General features: G+C 37.9%; 1 protein-coding gene across 7 annotated transcripts in view; it reads right to left on the bottom strand.

The window, feature by feature from the left end:
- The window catches only part of PPM1B (protein phosphatase, Mg2+/Mn2+ dependent 1B), a 53,858-nt gene that overhangs the window by 20,891 nt on the left and 11,630 nt on the right, over positions 1 to 21,337 (bottom strand). For 3 of the 7 annotated variants that reach the window (XM_052689883.1, XM_052689892.1, XM_052689850.1), the window contains exons 2-3: positions 9,132 to 9,276; positions 705 to 1,568 (exon numbers count right to left, since the gene is read on the bottom strand). In XM_052689883.1, coding sequence (XP_052545843.1) covers positions 705 to 1,550 — 846 coding nt within the window. In that variant the 5' untranslated portion in view covers positions 1,551 to 1,568; positions 9,132 to 9,276. Of the gene's footprint in view, positions 1 to 704; positions 1,569 to 9,131; positions 9,277 to 11,215; positions 11,362 to 16,206; positions 16,305 to 18,489; positions 18,607 to 21,337 lie in introns of all 7 variants that reach the window. The other 4 variants (XM_052689874.1, XM_052689865.1, XM_052689898.1 and 1 more) reach the window with 4 other exon arrangements.

Genomic DNA, 21,337 nt, shown 5'->3' on the forward strand with positions numbered 1-21,337 from the left:
TTACTGAAAGTGTACCAAAAGGACAAGCCATTAATGAGGCTAGACAAGTACCTGATCAGAAAATCCAAAGTATTTAATCCAATTATACAGCATACGGCATTACTGAAAGAAACTACTTACCCTTCATTGTTAAAATTTCTCAGAACTGCCTGTTTGGTCTATTGCCTTTATATGCAATAGTAAAAGCTGCACTTCTCAAGACATGCTTGGAAATGGTGAATCTAAGGAAGATACGCAGACCAACGTGCAATAGCTCCTAACAAACTCAAAGAGTGCAAGCAAACTCTTGTATCCGAGTAGTTTTTCTTCATATGAGCTCACACAATTAGCTGAGTACAGAAAAGATAGTACAAGCACACACTCTATGCAAAGGAGAGCAACTGCTCAACTGAGAAAAGCAACGAAAATCAGAGAGATGTCACAGAATCGATTCCTTCTTAAAGACCTTTTGAAAAAATCATTTTAAAAAGTGAAACAAATTTAGAGCTGGATCTATATGCAAAAATTATACTAAAGTTGTATTTTTGCAATTGCTATTGTCTCTCAGAGGATGAGGTTGTATATTCTTCAAAGACACACAGTCAAACTGGCACTGAAGTTTGAGGGAAAGAAAAAGGAAAAAAGGAAGATTAGACTGTTAACATTACACCTGTCTGAATAGAAGACAGAATTAGAACATCTGCTTGGAGAAAACAGTTACATACCTTATGTAAACAAGTGTCCACTACCCAATTGCACACTTTTTCCAGGTCATCTGATACTTCAAGTCTAGACTTAACAAATTCACAGAGCTCTTCGTTGCTCATTACATCCCAGATTCCATCACAAGCCAAGATGATAAACTCATCTTCTTCTGCCCTTAAAATTTCACAAACCTCAGGCTCTGGAGAAACAAGTTGTTCTGTAGGGCCTTTACCATCAACACATTTGTAGTCATAGTCCCCCAGAGCTCGAGAAACTGCCAATGAACCATTGACACGCTGAATCATTACACTGCCTCCTGCATTCTGGATTCGCTCTTTCTCCCTCGGGTTGCAAGGTTTGTGATCCTGTGTTGAAAAACAGACTTGTCCATTCCTATAGAGAACAGCACGTGAATCACCGCAATTGATAAAGTACACATGCTCAGGTGAAATCATAACTCCCACTGCTGTTGAGCCACTTCTGTCCATCCCATTTCTGAGGTCTGAGAAATTGCGCATATACTCATCAATTTTCAAAAAGCCAGTTCTGATTCCACTCTTGACATTTTCCACTGAAGGTTCAAGAGCAGATCCAGGTTTTTCTGCTGCCCTAAAGTCTTCATTGTTAGTGATGTGTTCTAGCAAGTGTGTGGAGCAATAATTTGCAACACGAGATCCTGCATGACCATCATAGACAGCAAAAAAGGACCAGTCCTCTAAGCCATGGGGAATACCTACAACAGCTGTGTGAGCATCTTCCATTTCCACTCTCCATCCCTGCATACTGCTGAGGCCGTAACGCAAGCCATTCCCTGCACCATGAGCATTATGTTTTTCAGTTTTTGGCTTATCCAAAAATGCACCCATGTTTATGCAATATTGAATCTGGAAAACAGAGAAGAAAAATCTTATTTACAAAGCCACCATTCTATATACGTTCAGTGTCAGTTTTCTTCTCCCTCTGCTTTCTTCATTAAAGAAGTAGTTATAAAACATGCACATGTAAAAATCAACAGCTATAAAGGGAAGAGTAATTAACAGATTACATTAATGCAGTGGGAACTTACAGACTCTTGTTTGCTTTTTTTGTGTGGGTGTGTTTTGTTTCATGTTCTGTTTCTTTTTAAGACCTATTCATCAGAATTAAAATGTGCAAAAAGCTCTCCATATGAATGCACAGTGATGGCATAGTTCGCATACTTTTAAAGCCCTGCTAATTTTGCCATTCTCTGTCAAAATCTACTCAAGAAGCCAACTGCACTTTAATCCAAGAAAAAAATGTCACAATACTGTCTTAAATTATGAATTTTTAAGTTAATAAATGCATTGATCTTGATTTTAAAACACATTCAATTAAAATAGATATGCTATCTACAAGAAAAAAAAGCTTTCCACAGAAAGTTAGTTCATCAACATTTGGAGAAGATCTGCTTCAAAATACGTAAGAAGTGTCCTTACAGAGTAAGCCTGCAGGTAAAATTCAGGTATCCATAAGTGAGTTTTCTGAAGACTTCTGATTTCCTCAGCTATACAAGACCAGGCCTTTCTACTTAGGCCTGATAAACCAACTTCCACTTTACAAGCAGGAACATATTTTTTAATCCACAAGTTCCATACTACCTTTCTGAGAACTTCAGAAACTGAGACAACTTCCAATCACACTAACAATGACATCTGCCCCATGAATCTCTTAGTGACTGGTTGTAGCCACCCAGCAAAAAATCTGAGATAATTCTGTCACTACTGATCCTGAGCTAGTCAGTCACAAGGTGTCTCATACACTAACACATGCCAAGCCTGCAGTCATTATGAACTGGTTTCAGAATTAGTTACTAGGTCAGAAAGAGAGGTTAAGAATTCTTTAGCTCTTTCATTCCCCTCCATTAAAGACATTTTCAGCTTACTCTGACAGGAGGAAAAGCTTACAGTTGGATTCCTCACTCCATACTGCCAGGGTAACCTTAGAACTGCCGTGCAGTCAACCCAAACTTCACGCCATCTCTCTGCTCCAGTGGCCTCCAAGAAAAGGGCTGAGGACTTACTGCACAGACTAAGACTTTGCTCACCAGCTATAAATCTTCTGAACTCTCCATCAATAAAAACTTTCAAATTTCCCCAAATACTGAAGCAACTCTTCATCTGGCTTAAAAAGTGTAATTTTACCGTCTTTCTTAATTCATGTTTAATGTTCTTTGATTCAAGTGCTATTAATATTATGTAGGACTATTGTGGTTTTCTAACAAGCTATGGACATCATAAAGAAAAAGGTAAAGAAAGTCAAATCAACTGAGAAATACCAGAATTGAGAGAGTTCTTATATTCAAGTACCACATTATATTCTAAGTTCAAGTCTTGAAATTATCTGTTCCGAAGAGCCTCTCAGAGAGAAGGAACAAAACAACAATCAGATTCCAAGTCTAGACAGATTTTCTATGGAAACTTTTCTTCAACAATTAGCTAGAAATTAAGGTTTTGCATACAGTAGGTTGTGCAAACATTCCCGTCTAGCTTGGTTCTGAGATACTATCACAGCTGTAAATCATTCACACCTACAAATGTATAATAGCTGATTATCTCTAAGTACCAATATTCCGCAATCAGGAAGTCTGATGTTATAACACAAGTCTTGTACTCAGTGCGCAGCTAACGGTGGTGTCGAAAAATAGCACTTTGTAGCTGTCAATTAAATGGTATTTATCTATTAAATGGTATTACTGTTCTCTTTCTATCTGTTGTAGTTTCCACAGAAATTAATGGGAGGCATTACTTTTGGAGATACCTACGCACAGTTGTGTAAAGATCAAAACTCATCTAATTCCAAAAGCTAGTGACCACAGCACTAACCATATACATGTAGACACACACACACACACACACAACGTAAAAAAAGAATCAAAGCACATGTTGCACATCCTAGTTTTATCTATTCTCTAAGTAGCTTCATTTCTTACAGGTCAGAAGGAATAATTAAAAAAAAGAACTTATTTTTAAATATTCTAAACATACTTTTTAATGTTACAAATACTTTTTAAAACTACAAATAATAAAGGATGTTGAGATTGACTTATAATTAGTAAGACAACATTAAGGCTAGGTATCCAGCTTATGGCTGGTCATAAAGAAGACACCAAGCACACACAAGACCTCTTTTTATCAGTTTCTATTAGGCAGGCTATAATAAAGCAGCAGCTGCTTTGAAGATCAGCTGAAGAAATAAACTGTTTTACTGAGCAAAGAAAAGGTGACTAACTTTTTTAAAAGCAGTACGCATTCTTCAGACCAAGAATGGAAACCTAGGATTCCCTTCTTTGCAGTAATTCTCTCACTTCTGGGAAGGAAAAAAAAACACCACCACCACCATCACCACCTGATAAGTGCCAATTAATCACTAACAGTAGTCTTTGGAAAGCCTTCAAAGGAAGCTCAGCAATATGCTGCTCTGGCAGTAACTCCAGCTCTCTTACAGTCTTCATCTCTAGTTTTATATCAATAGCTAAGACATTTCCAAGAGAGTTCAGTGCTGTCAGTAGAAGCTGATGCACCTTTCCTGGGGTGAAAACCTAATCCAAGACTTATTTATCTTAAGTCCAAACATTTACCTATCTCTCATGTTTTCTACTTCATCCAAATCTTACAGGGAATGCAAGCAGTAATTCTCTATTTTCAATGACAGAAAGCTTGGGATCCCTTTTTACTTACTGAACTCAAAAAACACAGGCACTACATAAATTTACATTAGGCAAAGTTAGGCCAAGAGCTACTGAAATTTTGAGCAATAGCTCTACTTGAAGTCTGGCAGTAGCAGCTACTGTAACTTCAGTTAGTGCAACACAGTTTCTAAGTACTGGCAAAGTTGAACTGTTAAGAATGAGACCTGAATATTTTACAAGGAAAAACAGTGATTGACTGTAATGTGACCAATCACTACGGAGTTTTTGTTTGTTTTTAAATCGACTGTAGCCAGAAGCAGCTGCTGGTCAAGTGAGGAAAGATCCTGGCAGCATACCTGACCAAAGATTCATTTCATACTGATATAAAGAAATGCAATATCAAGATAAATCTTTAATATAACACTTCTACAAAATTTACCATCAAAAACTTCTCCCGCCAAGGTTATATGAAACAACTCCAATAGGCTTTTCAACCAGGATACTCAAAATTTGCCTAGTTAGTCCAATCATCAGTTAGGATCATAGAATCATGCAATTGCTCAGGTTGGAAAAGACCTTAAAGATCATCAAGTCCAACGGCAACCTAACCATGCTACCTTAACTCTAGAAACCCTCCACTAAATCATGTCCCTGAGCAAATAGGATATATACCTAGAATCTGCAGCTGAAACTCTGAAATGAATTTATGTAACTTTATTGGGATGAGGGGGTGAAGGGAGCAAACAAGGAAATGCACAAAGGAAGCAAACTGTTTTTGAATCAGCCACTTAAAACAAAGAGGTAAGATTGCAAAATATGCTTTAGTTAATTTTCAAGGTAGTTTGAAAAAATGAAACAATCACAAGTAGTATTTAATGCTGTGGATTTACATCTGTTTCCAATGTCCACAGAAATACCTGAAAACATAATTTGCAATGCTTCAGCTATTCCCCACTACTTTGTGCCAGCAATTTCCTTTCTTTCAGAACTGCTGGCTGAGATGTTTTTGCTGTTGCTATTTAAACTGTTTCACTAAAGAGGTGCAAAATTAGCTTTAATTTAATTTTAGAACCCTGTGACTTTGACTGCAGTGAATTTTGAAGCCAGCAGCTCAGACAGCAGATCCAGTGCAGGAATAAACTCCAGTAGGAAAGACTGTGGGATTGTGTAAAAAGGCACACCAGGAGTTAGGTTAGGACATATCACCTTTTTAGCAAGATTGTAACTTCAGGTACACACACATGCTTGTGTTCCACCTGACAGATAAATTTTAGATGACTTGATACATCAAAAAAGTGTGGTTCTAAAGTTGCCATCATGCATCAGGTAATGCATGTAAATAATCAGATTATTATATTGAAACACTGGAGTTTAATCTCTGGAGTACATTCAGAATTAGGTACAGGGTACATATAACTAAGCTACTGAAAAAATACAGTAGAGCTAAGCAGAGAAGCACCAGGAAGCCAAGAACTGTGTTTTGAGATTTGGGAACAACAACAACAACAAAAAAAACAAAAACCACAAAACATCTTGAAGTAAGAAGCTAGAAAAGCCTTCATTTGCCCCTTGGCGGGACCAGTCATCAAGGCACAGGGTAAGGAAAGATGAGTACCTCTAGAAGCCAGCTGCATGGCATTTGCAGCTCTAAACCTATTTAAATTATGCCCACTCTTGCATAACTTTGTAACTCTTGAGAATCTAAGATTAAAAACTGGTGTGAAGTAAAACTACACACACACAAAAAGCTGCAGGCTAAGCACACACAGCATAACGAGTGAATACACCACATACAGTGGCTTCTACATGCAGAAGTCTCCTGAAGTTCATATTTTGTTCTTTTGTACCTAAAAACATGGACAAAGTCACATAACTGCAGCAAGTTCAGTTGATGTGACAACTGCCCATCTCTCATGGGTAAGTTGCACGCTTTCATGCTGTAGCCCCTTATTTATCTGGAATGCAGTTTGGTATGTACAAAGTTGAGATACCACATCTCAGATGCACAAGATGAGCTTCACAGGAACATACCTCTGCAATCACTGCAAACAGTACAAAGTCTGGTGCACAGGCTGATACATTTTAGAGTTACCAAGCCTTTGTCACTATGTGCAGCATCACAATAAGACAAACTGCAGAGGTCACACCCATGAACTTCTGTGACCAGGTGTCAACTTAAAACACGTAGAGTTTCTCCTAGCTAACAACACACATTTCTGTGAAATTGCTAGTCTGTTCACATTAGCATTTCAGCTAGGAAATTACTGAAGAGGAATGAAGATATCTTTCTCAATAACAAATGCTCTAGAATAGAAACTTCTTTCATTCCATGTCCTTGGTCTTAGTTTTCCAGGTAACAATTTCAGATGTTATCGAGTAGCCATCTAAATATTATGAAGGCTGGGAAACTCAACTGCCATCTGGAAAACTCCACCTTTATATGAGTTACATATTAACTATATGAGAAGTAGTGTGTAAGATGCAAATACCCAGGCTAGTTCACCAGGTATTGCAATATCAGGCCCAGGCAAGTGCAAAATAAACTCACTATTGCTTCTACCACTCCATGGGAACATCAGAGGCTCAAGTCTGAAAGCCATGATAGCCCTTGTGCAAACCAGTACCCACGTCCTTGTGCCATCCTGAAGTAGGAGTTTAGTGCATGGGCACTTGAATGAAATGGTTAAATCAGATATGACCAATTTAAGCTTTTCAACCCTTGAGTCACTTCTTGCCCTTGATAGGAACTGCAACAAGCTGTGCTATTATCATACCACCCAGCTGACTGCTCTTTACCTCTTTAAGATCATACTATGGTAGGTTTGCTAATAAGACTTGTATCTCACATTTACTGAAATTGCTCTCGTTTGCTCTCGTTTGGGTCACACTTCCTGTAGATGATTCAAAGCAAAGGCAGATGCATAGCTTTTGGATACTAGAAGGCACTGACCTAGTACAGAAGTGATCCCTCCCTAAAGAATGTTTAGGTACTTCTACACAGTCTTTATGTTGTTGCTTCTCTAAGCTCAACAGAGGACCAGCTGTTTTATGTGCTTAATTAAACTTTGCATCTTCTCAAAATACCACCAGACAGGTTTGTATTAAAGAAATAGCATGTAAAATTTCAAAGAAAGAGAGCAACCATACAGCTAATATACAGTGGGTATCAAAATAGAAGCAATCATTTTACTCATTAGCACAAAGGAATATGTCACTAAAAATGAGTTCTCCCTTATCCCAAGTTTATACTCTCAATATAACTTTCTGAACAAGCACAGAAAGAGATGAGAGAAGAAAGGCTTCAGATGTATTTATATGAGAATATGGTAGAAATTAATACCTAACTCATAATCAAATAATTGTTCCTAACCAGGTCTGCAAGGACCAGGGTGATTGTTTTGCAGCATGTAAACAGAACCACAGTAAAAAAAAGTTACATATATACTTTTAAATTTAGTTGAGGAGTGACTTGTTGATTCACACACATAGATCTGAGGAATACACATCCAACCCAACAAAAATACAGTCTATGACATAAGAAGAATTGTGCCTTTTCTAAATCTGTTACATTACTGTGAATTAAATACAAACACTGAATTGAAACATAACAAAAACAAGCAAAAATCGAAGCATATTCAAAACACAAAACAGTTGAACCTTTCTTTCATTAGAGAAGCAGAATTATTAGCACAACCTCCTTAGCACAAACCCATCACCAATATCTGCATCACACAACTTCTGAGAAGAACACGTGAGACTGCCTAAAATCAACATTCCACCACTGCAGCAGTCCTGCCACTACAATCTAAGGCAAACAACTTTAAGGCAAATGACTTATCCTGTCAGAGACACCGAAATGTGAAATCAAGACCAAAAGGTTTTAATTTCATCATAATTCTACAGAATTCAGCATATGAAATAAAGCAATTTAACGGACAGTCTTGAAAACAGGCACTCCCTGTTTAAACAGGGAATTAAATTATTCAGAAAAAAACTAAGTATGAAGTTTGAAGTTTTTTGTGTTTTTTTTTTTTTTTAAATGTTTAATTAACACAGTTCTGTAGCATTTCATTTACCATTTCTAAAAAGAAATCAAAATAAAGTAACACAAATTTTTAGTTCCCCACCTACAGATTGAAAAGATAGTAACTCAATAGTGGGACAAGAGTTATTGCCACCACTTTTCAGTCTGTCAGATAAAGTCAGGATAGAAAATCAGAAACCAAAACATTTTCACTGAGCTGGAAGATGACAACAACCCTGCCCCTTGAAACAAGTCACTCAGAAACAGAAGCTACAGTGGGCTTGTAACAACAATTTAGAAATTTTCCTTAACTGATTAAAAAGGGTAACTTAAGCAGTAGTGCTACTATTAGCTGATCTAGGGGAATATGAATCTCGAGGGGAAAAAAAGCCACACAGGCAGTAAGCTGATTTAAGCTCATTGTGGTGAAACACTTCATGACTTTGACTTCCATTAGACACTTTCGTGTGAGAAAACACCTCTCTCAAATTCTGGGACAGCATACATTTGGATGCTGATAAACTACATTTTTTTTTTTTACCATTTTCATTTACTAACTGTAAATTGTACAGGACTAGAGAGGGTATTTTCTTCCTATTTAAAATAAGACTAAGCAAATCTCAAATGCAATTAAAGATGAAAAAACACATTCTTTTATCCAATCTGTTCCCAAATTTATGGGAAAGTCTTAGTCAATTAAAAGTTGCAAATTAAAACACAGTCCAAGTGATTATACTGTTCCACAAATTTCCAAGAGGCAGAATTTGTTCTTACCTGTAATCACAACCTTGTCAAGGTTCTAGTTCAGTGTTGAAAGAATTAGTTTACATTCCTGCTGCCAAGGAGCACATAACAGAATGACTTGCAAAACCTTGAGATAACAGTATGGGACACAACATCTGCTTTATTTTGGTATTTCCTAGAAAGAAACAAAGGAAGTAGTTAGCCACTCCAGATGGTACACAACAGATTTGTACATGAATTTAGGAAAAAGCAGTATTCCTGAAAAACAGAAGAGCTTGGACTAAAGCTACGTCTGGCTGTCATAAGATCTTTCAGTGCACTCTAAACAGCATATTAAGGATTCATATCAACAACAAAAAAATAAAATCAGATTTTTCTCTCCATTTTCCTTCACCAGCACAAGCTACCACTTTAAAAGTCATCTAGCCTACTACCTGATATCCAAGTCCCTAAATTCAGTTACTGAAGGAACAGCTTTTGAATATCTGCTAACACAACTGCTATTTACTCGATTTTATTCACCTGCTTAAATGGCCAAGTAGACAGTTTGACAAAAGTGAAATCCATCAAGTATAGCACATCTTATTTGCCAACTATGATTGCTAAGATGTACAAGTGCACAGTAGTTTCACAGCCGAAGCTTATTGCTTTTCTTTCAAAGTATTACATCTCCTCTGAAGAAATAATAATGATACATCTTTAAAAGTAGTTTCAATAAAACTGATCATAAATTAAACTTGAAACACAAAACTAACAGGTAACCAACAGTTCAGATGTACACGCACCTCAGCATCTAATCCATCATTTTCAATAGGATGCAAATGCCCACGTTCCTTTAAGGATCAGAGACTACATATTTACTCTTACAAACCACCCATCTTACAGAAATTTCTGTGACAGTACATTGGTAGAAGGAACTACTGCAGGAACAAATCTGGATAACAGCCACTTTTGTCGGGGGAATGAGGGAAAGGCAAGTTTTATGGTAACACTGATGATTATGAACTGATTACAGCTCTGCTGAGCTGAATGAGGCATAAAAGGGACACACTGCAGGCTTTGACTTTAAGGACGCTGACAAATGGAGCTATGACAACATTTCATTATGGTTTGCTCCTTCGAAACAGCAACTACTGTTTTTCAGCAAACCAAAGTGCTTGTTTTCTTGATACTCAAAAGAAAGAAGATGCACAAAAGAAGGAATACTTTGCTACTGTTGGAAGAGCCGTAAGGTTTCAGCTAGTTCAATGCATGTAATGTCACACTGCTGCAAGCCCTATTTTCCCCAGCATTCTTTCTCTAGGCACCACAACAGGATGGATGGTTCAATGAATCAAACTAAGCCAGAAAATGTCAATTATTTTCTGCCAGTTTAGTTCTCTAAACCATCTTAGAAAATGCGTTTCAGGCAAGTGCCAGTGCCAGAAATGCAGAGCCAGCAGCTGCTGCCTATGCAGATTTGTTCTGAGTACTGTGAAACTATGACTTAAACAGCATCCACTAAATCGTTAACGAACTTTGCAGAAATGTTTTGAAAGAACTGAACACCAAATATTCTAAATTGCTTCACTGGACCATGCTGCAAAAGTCTTCACCTCATAACTTACAAAATTCACCAGCAAAGAAAAGTTGTTACAGTACCTGAGGACTTCAGAATAAAATACAAACAACAACAACAACACCACCAGCAGGACAAAGCCTCAAAAGGCACATATTCATAAAGTTGTGAGAAACAGCCTAACTCTCTCTCCTTAAGTACACCAGCCAGGGCGCCATCACCAAACACACAGCCACAAGGCAGCTCCCTTCACACAGCGTCCCATCTCCAGAAGATCTCCTTAACCAGGAAGCTACGGGACGCTTACGTGATGAAGTGCTTGGCAATCTCAGTCCTTCTAATGCTGCTCCAGTCGCCTCTGGAATGGGCTGACTCACAGAAGCAGATGGAAATACAAGCTCTATGCTTCCCAGAAGCAAAAGGCTTCACTCCTCCCAATACTACTCTAAGAGCATGCAAGAACATTCATTAGACAAGGGTGACGTCTAGCCTCGAGACAGACTGCTTACATTACGACGGATTCCAAGAGAGCCATTTTGAGCTAAGAGTATCTTACCCCTGAATATGCTTCATTTCACCACGTTTTAGAATTTTCTTCAGAAGAAAGGAACAGCCAAATGCATCGCAAGTAAATCAAAGAATCACAGAATATCCCAAGTTGGAAGGGACCACGAGGATCATCAAGTCCAACTCCTCTCACTGCTAAAAAATTAAAACCAACATTCAACAACAAGTGCATTAAAAAATTCTGTAGGCAAGAACCCTGACAAATGTGAAGATCCCTACCACTATACAGAAGAATAGGCATCACATCAGTCGTTCTGATAAGTAAATATATATTAACTAAACTTGGTAGCAACGTACTGATGAACCTCAAGCTGAATCCTAGCACTACAAGAAGCAAAAACCACTGCATCATCCACATCATTTGCAAATTTCAAAACTCTGGTCAAAGAAGCATCAGAAATACATTTTTTATTCTGTTTAACAACCAGCAACAACTCTGACCCTTTAACAACAATCACATTACTGCTGCTTTAAAATAAACCAGCCAACCTACTCTCTCACCAGCAATAAAAACAAAGTGAAATCTCACTGGTCATATCTGACCTTATGGTATCAAATACTTCCACTACTGATATCAACCCTCCCAGCTGTGGGTCATGAAGAAGTTAGTAAAAGGTATTACAGAAGTTCAAGATGCCAGGGGGAGAAGGAAAAGAGCAATACTGAAAGCTCAGTGCAGATTTGCCAGTATACTGCAACTTCTTAATAGCATGTTGTGAACATACAGTAAGCGTAAAATACTCCACCCCCCTCTTCATATAGGTATTAGGCTACCTGATTTTACAGTACAATAAAGACATATGCCAAGGGAGTGAACTAGTTGTGCAAGTTCACACAGTATTTCCTTGTTAACCTACAAACAAAAGCCAGGAGCAGGAGTTAACGTCTGCATTATCACCTGAGGCAAGGTACAACTTTCAACCTATAGGGGAAACTGCTAATACTCGATAATAAGAGAATGATGAATTTTCTCTGCATTTGCTGAGTGACTCCTGGTTCTACACAACAATATTGTGAATCAAAGCTGAGCAAAAACTTGAACTGTTTTATTAACGCATTAAGCAACTTAAGTGATTTATGCAATTAAAACTAATATGCAGGTTTTGCAAAAAAGTACAGCATTATCTTTTCAATGCATTTTAGAAGTAAAGTTCCAGGGTTGTTGGGTTTTTCTGTTTTGTTTTGTTTTTTAAACAGTGCAGAAGTCTTGAAATAAATTTGCTCAAGGTTCTGGTGATTTTTTAGGTCAGCAGTTTGAAGTTGGCTGTTCAAAATTTAATTGCAAGTTAATCATTTGAACCACTCAAGTCTGAATTCACAGTGAGAACAACACACAATTAGCACAAGATTTTACACTCGTCAAAAGCTCAGCAAGGCTCAGTACTGCTCAGTGTTCTAGCTAGGCCCACACTTATGTTTTACTTCAGTGAGCTCATTTACAGCATCAGAAACCTACACCGCTTTTGATTCACAGAAGATAGTTACAAAAGCTATTTTGAACGTTTTTCTGCAAATCTCTGATTCATATTTATATGCCAAGACTTTCATTCCTAAATTCTCTAATTGTCTTCTGGGAAAGTTTTACATCACTAAATTCACATTATGGCTCCAAAGATTTCTCAGCAACAGTGGCAGTTTAAGTAATATTTGCTCTCAGCAGCTCATCTCTGTTTCCATGTTAATCCCTGTTGCTCAGCCACAGAGTTGGTTATGCTTCTATAAGGGAATGCCTGAAGCAGACTGTTCATCTAGTCAATGTGTAAATCAGACTCTGCTGAATGATACAAGCAGAAGAACAAACACTGAAAGTCATCCTTGCTAAAACTGGGAACTTGAGTACACAACCTACACTTTGGAACAGCTTTTCAAACACCCAGTTTTGGAAACACTCAGGGAAAAGGTCATCTACCACACTTCAGTAAAAGTACTGGCGTATAAAAAGCCTTCATTGTCAAGTATTTTATATTTATCAGATTAAAGAAAATAGATGATCTTCCAGTCAAAAGTAGTATTGCATTTATATGCTAGTATGCTTTCATTAAAAAGCTCTAACCTACAAAAAATAACCAGAAGTAGCAGACTTCTTTGAGTCAACACATTTATTGGGGTTTCTAGGACATTCAAGAGAAGAGTTTACAGGAGTCTTTGTAGGTGTTATATCCTGCATTACAGATACAGTGCAAGTTCTAGATATGCACTATGTCACCCATTGCAATTCAGAAGTAACAGACAGAAAACATGTTCACACTGTCTCGATGTGAAGTTGAATCTATTTACTTATAATTGTAAAGGCAATTGCAAAAACGTCTGCAAACATCCATCTTCCTGATGGGGATTCCAAGCCCCAGCTCAGGCACAGCAATTTGCACAGGCAGAGCTAAGAATCATGTTTACCCTTAGCAAAGCGTCAGTCTTTTGAACACATTGCTACGGTGTATCCCCACGAGGCAAATTTATTACCATCTTGCTAGTTAGGTTGATAGGCAGTAATGAGTCAGTTTGAAGCTATCCATCTATTTGTTGCTTCTGCAAGCATCTGGCCTTCAGATCAATGTTTAAAAAATACAGTCACTGCAGGTGGATTACTGCAAGTTTGTAAACATGCATCTGCTTCAAATAAGTAGAAATCACAGCCTGAGCACTGGACAAACATTCAGAGAGCAGGCGCCACACATGTCATCTCAGAGCATTACTAAGTACATCTATCCATTTAAAAGTCCTCTGGGCCCTAAACCACTCCTCACTTTGTGCAAAAGTGGAATGTCACACCCATTCTAGCTACTGCAGCAATATAACAAGAACATCCAGAGTTTGTGATACCTTCCCCCCAGCACAAAAGCCAGCTGTAAGTAAACTACAGCATTATTTAAATTCTGAAGTAAACTTGGGAATAAAAACTGTTGATTATGAAACAGAAACAGCTTGGCCCTTTTTTGCTAAGCCATTCAAGAAAATATCTTAAGGCCATAAAGAATCCTTACAGAAGCAATTTTCAGAAAAAAAAAAAAAAAAAAAAAATCAGAGAAGGCAACAATTTTCAGCTCAGTTGATTCTATATCAAATACATGCATTTAGATAATAAAGAAATACCACTGTTAGAAGCTTCAAAATACGGTAGGATCAAGAGGTATGGAAACTTGACATAACTGTCTTGTCTTATTGCTAGGATTCAAAAGGTGACTTGAGCTGCAAAGCATGAAGGCACTCTAGCTGTAAGATGTAGTCAGCAAGCCTGACAGTTTTCAAAGGATTAATAACATTTCACAGGAAATGCTCACCAAGTGGAAGAACAGATACTCTGCAGACGACTATAGTGATTAATTCACCAATGAACAGTCTTCAGCTATTTTTAAGCCAGAAAACAGCTAGAGTGAGAAAGATCTGGAGTGAAATCTGGCTACTATAACCATCACAGTAATAGTGAGCTAGTTATCTGCAACGCCACAGCTTACGTTCCTGCTGCACCTCACAGCAAAAGTTAAAACTCTGCTTCTACAACACATCTTTCTGTTCAGATCCTATATTTTGCACAAATATCCTACAAAGGATTCTCAGAGGTACAACAGCATCCCATTTGGTTGCTGGGGAATTAAGCCATCACAATTATAATCTTGACAGCAAATCCTGTTTTTTCCCCACCTTATACGTATAATACGCACAGCCTTAACTGGTGCTACAAGTACACCTATACTTAGCAGAACTTCAGAAGTAGAGTGAGAAATGACCAAGAAGACTGGAATATAACAATCCTTCAGTTAGCACCACATAAAGAAAACACAGCAAAAAGTCACTTGTGTTGATATGATTGGCAATGAGAGAAATAAATGTATCAGATTCACGAGGGACCTTGAGTGGCTTTTTTCTTAAATATAAACAATACTGTTGGTTAGGGGGAGGACTCCCCTCTACAAGAGTGCAAGTGATGCCCTTACTCTGCCCTCCTCTTCTGAGGGTATCCCTTCACATACAAGTGAACTAGGGCTGAGCCATCAGAGCAGGTAAGAAATAGCCTGAAAGCTGCTGATGTTCCTGTTGCAAGAGGAACACATTCTCTGCCACAGTACTTAACCATCTGAATCTATTTGTGGCTTTCTTCATCCCATTACCGATTCTAGGTTTACGTACAAAAGGATTTAAACGCAAAGGTCATCCAACACCATAATAAAACCACCAAAACATTCAAATTGGTAGCATACATCATTATATTAACATTTACTATGCAATACACACTTCAGTAGTTACTGCAAAGCAGAAAACTTGGACAGAGCATCCAAATACCTGTTCCATCAACTGAAAGCCCACCTGCACATATTAATCTTTCAAAGGTAGTAAAATCAAATTCAATACTTTAATATAGAAACCAAAGCCCTCAAGTAGGAATCAAAAATAGTTATTTTTGCATTGCAAACACAGTTTTAGAGCCTCATGCCTTCTTTCCCCCATCTGACTCTTCCACACCAAGAAATTTTTAGTGTCTATTAACAAAACTATTTCATTATCACTACTGCATTAGCATAAGCAACAAAGCACTTAGAAATGTAAAGACTACTTAAACATCTCAGATTGGTTTTTCTGCCTAGAAAGATGCTACGCTCTCTCTTCACTAAAACAGATTAAGCAATTTGCTAATTTAACCCATTTAAATGGATCACTTCAAATGAGGAACATCTCAAAGCATTTTTAAGAAGTCAGTTATAATCAGATACTTAAGAGAAGCAGCTGGCTCTACAAGATATGCTGTTCTGCAGCATGATCACTACACTTGTAATCACAGCATATATCCTACTCGATCCACAGTATGTGTTAGGTTTTAGATCACAGATGGCTTGTCTGTGACAAACACAGTACTGCATTTCTATATCATGCTCTACTTTTTTTTTTCTTTTTTTTAACATATTAAAGAAGCTTTCTAAGAAAAAAAATTGAAGACTACAAAATCACTATCTCTAGGATCTGCAGAGTGTAGCAAATTTCCATTACCTTTTTTTCTGGCAGCAGTCTCCAATATCGTTGCCTGGACACATGGAATCTTTTTCAGGTGTCTGCACTGAGGCTATCTGAACTGCTTGACTTGTCATCTAAACAGAGGAGTACTTGGCAAGAAGCAGCCATTTGGCAACTCACAAGTTTAAATACTCAAATTGCTTTGTCCAATTACTACTGCAACTTCAGTTCAACAATACAAATCAGCTTGACTGCTTTTAATCAATACAGCTTATACACTTCAAATTTACAAAATATTCAAATGCTGAAGTTTCAGATATATCTATTGAGACAACAACTGTTTTAATTTAGGCACTATTTAAGTACTACAAGACATGTTGAAACATACCTGCAAAAATTCAAAGGGCAATTTTAGCAATAAGAATGTTAAACCTACCATGCAAAAAGACCATGCCAGTTAAAAAAAAAAATAAATATATCAGTACTAGAGATGGTGCTCAAGGGCTTACAAGCAGTCAGTGCAGTTATAATAGGTCTACATAGACATGACAGGAAAAAAGATTTTGAGAAGCAAGCATGTTAATAATTCAATGCTTATTTTATGCTATTCATCAGGTCAGACAACAGTTGCAGTCAGTTCTGGATAACAGATTAAGACACCATCTCCAGTTCTACAGAAGATTACTGCTCCTACACACTGCTGGCTGCAAGACACTCCCCTACAGAACATGAATGGCAATGGGCACATCATCTTCACACCATGATGCCTAAGAACACATTAACTGCAGAAAGGGTGAAGACATCCTACACTGTCATTCTGTATATACATGCAACATTTCAAGCTGTCTTAAACCAATATAACTCAAAACTTTCAACACTCACGTCTCAGTCTTATTATTTTAAAATACGTTAAGCTTAAACTGTATGTATGTTCTACTTGGTTTAGTCCAGACAACTACACCTAATATCTATAAAAGTATATTAAAAAAATAAGCAGAGTTCACAATGGGATACTCTTAAGTATTCAAGCCTTCGCAGAATGATGACAAAGAATTTGATGAATTTAGCAGTTTAAAAGCTAAGCAAACAAGCTTGAGGATTATGCAGGTACTTCAGTAAAAATTATTAGAAAAAAATACACAACCATAAAGGCACAACAAATTAAAAACAGTAATGTGAATTGAAGTCTACTGATGATCTGAGCCTTCTAGTAAGTGATGAATTCAGCACATTAGGTGCCAGTGTCAGTAGACTCCCACAATCCCACAAGGGCTAGCACCAGGCAACCAGCTGCCTACACTGCATTTGGACTGCAACCTGCACTTTACAGTTCTCGAAACACCTCCTATGTCCTTCTGACTCCACATGAAATTCTCCACCATCTGTTTTATGGCTGGATACCGTGCCCTTGTATTCCCCTGCTCACACAACCTGCTGTCTGCAAGGGATACCAATGTGTTTCCATTTTTCTGAAGCGTTTATTCAGCTTCTCCTTTGGAAAACAGTGTATATGATCTATAATAGATTAATAGTGTAGCCCACCAATACGCTCCCTGAGTCTGGGGAATCAAGGGGAACTGCAAGCTGTGCTGTGGATTTCATCACCCAAAACCAAGTTAGACTCTTCACACTTCCCTTGGAGGCTGAGAATGATACAATCATTTTATTCAGTATTTTGTTAATCTGCAAATGATAGCTGAAGGCAACAGCACCACATAATTCTAATGACTCCTACCACTTGATTAGTGCTCAAATTTGCAGAGAGATGACAACTGCACAGGTGCTTGAAGCAATGGCTTTACCGAAAGAAACACATCCACCCTGTCCTTTTAAACCCATCCTACTCTCTGATTCCCCAACTATTCCCTGATACTTTGAAATAGACCAGGCATGGTACTCCAGCTGTAACTACATTCAAGAGAAATTCCAACTAGATGAGCATGGGACTATAAAGTAAACCAAATATAGTTACTGATGCCATTTATTAAGACATTTCATTTCGTATCATGCAAATTAGTATATCAGTTTTACAAGTATGAACATGTATGCTACTCAAAAGATACAGTAAACATTAGTTACAAGTACCAACTTGGTTAACTGTTTTAATGAAAGAATGCAAACACAGCTAGATTATATGCACCTGATCACAGCACACATCCAAAGAATTATGCAGCATTTAATACTTAATAAATATTCATAATATGCTTCAGGCTAAGTACAATGCACAAGAAAGCTGATAAATGAGAAGTAGTTCCATTTCACAAGCTTTGATATTCATGCTTTTTGCCATCTGGTCATGGGCAATTTTGAAAATCTTACCTTGAACGCAGTGCAAAAATCAAATTTCTTCCAGATCTTTGTGCTTCTGATAAAGATTCAGTTTAGAGACTCTTCCTTGTATGTTAGAGGGTGAATAAAGCAGAAGAGCCTGTAAGTCTGAAAGTAGGAAGATGGAATAATTGACCAATTTCTTTCCTAGTTCAACACATTATTCAATAAAATCCATAGCTCAAGAGCTGCTTTATAACAAGTTTTTGACTGGAATCAAGAGAAACACATGAACAGCTGGAAGCGGTCCAGTTAGCCAAGAAGATCGCACTTGTTCGGGGTAATGCAGCAAAAGATTACAGGAGTGCCTTTCATTTCTTAGAGACAAAAGGCATAAGGTGATATAAGCTAAACCAGTCAATGGACACTACCTGCCAAAAAATCCACTATCATTTGACCCACCTTCAAAAATGGGTGCACACAAGTCTATTTATAAACCAGGAATACGAACAACCACGTAACAGAGAAAGCCTGCACAGGGCTATGTGCATTCATGCATGTTTAAGGGGAAGAAGATAGAAAAGCCTAGCATATTGATGCAACCATTTCCAAAAGTACACATAGATACTGGAGTCAAAAGAAAAAGAAGGTCTACAGTTGGGATTCAAACTTAATCTCACGTGTAGAAACTATATCAAAGAAGCCTGTCACTGGCTACTAGTTTTTCATAAAAGCAAAATGCTATTAAAAAAGAAGCAGAGTTGCTTTTCTCACAAACTCAAGAGTCAGGCTATCACAGTTAAACCCACCATGCTAAGTATACTAGTATGTAACTTCAGTAGGTTGGGCCCAGCTGAAGCCTTCCATTTTCAAATTATCCACATACAGCATTTAGTTGACAGTTTCTTTCTATAAGCCTGGGCAAAGAGGGAACTGAATCAATATCAGCAAAACTGTTGTTATTTCTTTCTTCCACAAGAAACTTCAAACAACAAACATTCCGCATATTGCTTAGCTTTACTTCAAGGCTCAGAACAACAGATAAAGGCAAGTGAAAATATATCAGCCACTGTAAAGTTCTAGAACAACTTGAACAAGAGTATTTTTCATTTCTTTCTCAGGTGAAATGACGTTATTTAAAGAATGCACTTCGTCTACTAAATGCTTACCCAACAGTGAGAGATTACAAGTAACTACTGATAAATTTCAGAAACAGTGAACACGAGTAATTGATCATACTCAAACTATTTTATTTAGCAGCACTAGAAATACATGCTTCCAAATGAAACTGAAGTCTCAGCTAGAAGTGGTACTTCACAGAAATTTGAGTAGGAAGGGACTTAGGAGGTCTTCCAGGTAAATCACCTTCTCAAAGTGCAGTCAAAGCTGAGTTCCATCCTAGTTGCTTAAGGCTTTATCTACTCAGGTCTTGAAAATCTCCACAAGGGCAACGTCATTCTCAATTTATGACCCCGCCTCATTTTCCCATTGTGCTTCTCAGTAAAGAGATCAGCTCCATTTTCTTGGTATCAAGCTCTGGAAATCCCAGAAGGTTGCCACTGTTCCAAGGTTACAAACGCAGCTTAGGAACGTATGGAAAAAACACCAGGTAAAGGGGAACAAAGCTGCCAGTTCTCATCCCTGTCTTTTAGACAGGGATTTAAATGACCTGCATTTAGCCTAATGTTCAGCAGATGCAGCTCATTCTTCACAGAGGTACAACCCAGCCAGCCTTCAGCCTGTAGCACTGTGGGAATGCCTCCCATTCTAGAAGCAGGACCATGTCTTAGGCTCCTAGAGACCCACTCTTCTAGGCTGAACATCTCTAGATGGGCACCCAGCCTTTGAGCTGCCTTGCTGCATGACCACCACAAACCTCTTGAAGGTACATCCCATTTCCTCACTGATAACAACATCAAGAAGCGCAAGACACCACATGTCACTGACAAACTCCACTCATAACTGGCATCCAGGCAGAGTATGATTAACTAATACCCTTTGAACACAAATTTGTCCAGTTATCCCTCCATTCAGACTACAAATAGGAGTATGCTGTAGGACACTGTGTAAAGCCTTGCTACAGACAAAGTAGGACATGTCCATTGCGGTCCCTTTTTCGAAGATCTAGTCATTTCATCACAGAAGGCAGCCAAACTGGTCAGGTAATGATTTTTCCATGATAAATCCACACTAGCAACTCCAGTCAGTACTTTCAAGGGCATAGAAGTGGTTTGCTATAGGTTGACTAACTACAAATTTATAATGTTAATAGAATAAAGCAGTATTTAACATTTTTAGCATATGGAAGAAGCAGCTTTTTTATATAACACAGAAATGACGTCTGAAAAAATTACTCTCTAAGCTTAAACAATTAGCACAATTCAAATGTTCCACAGACTAAATGTAGGAGTTCAGTGCACAGAGATAGGCACCTTTCAACAAGCTGAACACAGTCACCAAGCAATGAAGTTTCCGGCCACTTCTCAAGGTATCTGGCAACAAGACAATAACTGCAGAGGTTGTAAGAGGAAAAATTTGGTATTCATAACTCCACTGAAAATTCATGATAGAAATCAATGACAGAAGAAGAGAAGAACAAGAGGAGCTGCAAAGAACAGCAAACTATCAAGAAAATCTAAGTATGGTTTATTACAAATATTAGGAAGAATATCTGAAATTCAGATTGCTTGCATCCTTTCAGATTGTTTGCATTTCTTCCAAAACACAATGAAAGCAAATTCACTTCACTGTGACCTCTGAACTTAAGAACTCCTGGAAACAAGTAGTCAGTCACACTGCAGTCAATAGCAGGTCTGACAGTACCCAAGTTTCACCCAAAATACTTCAGTTCCTCTGCAGTTTCTCAAACCTTTCACTGAAAGCACGGAGCAGATAATAA

The sequence above is a fragment of the Tympanuchus pallidicinctus genome, unplaced genomic scaffold, assembly GCF_026119805.1.
Source record: "Tympanuchus pallidicinctus isolate F22 unplaced genomic scaffold, pur_lepc_1.0 scaffold1, whole genome shotgun sequence".
In the NCBI taxonomy this organism is placed as follows: Eukaryota; Metazoa; Chordata; class Aves; order Galliformes; family Phasianidae; genus Tympanuchus; species Tympanuchus pallidicinctus.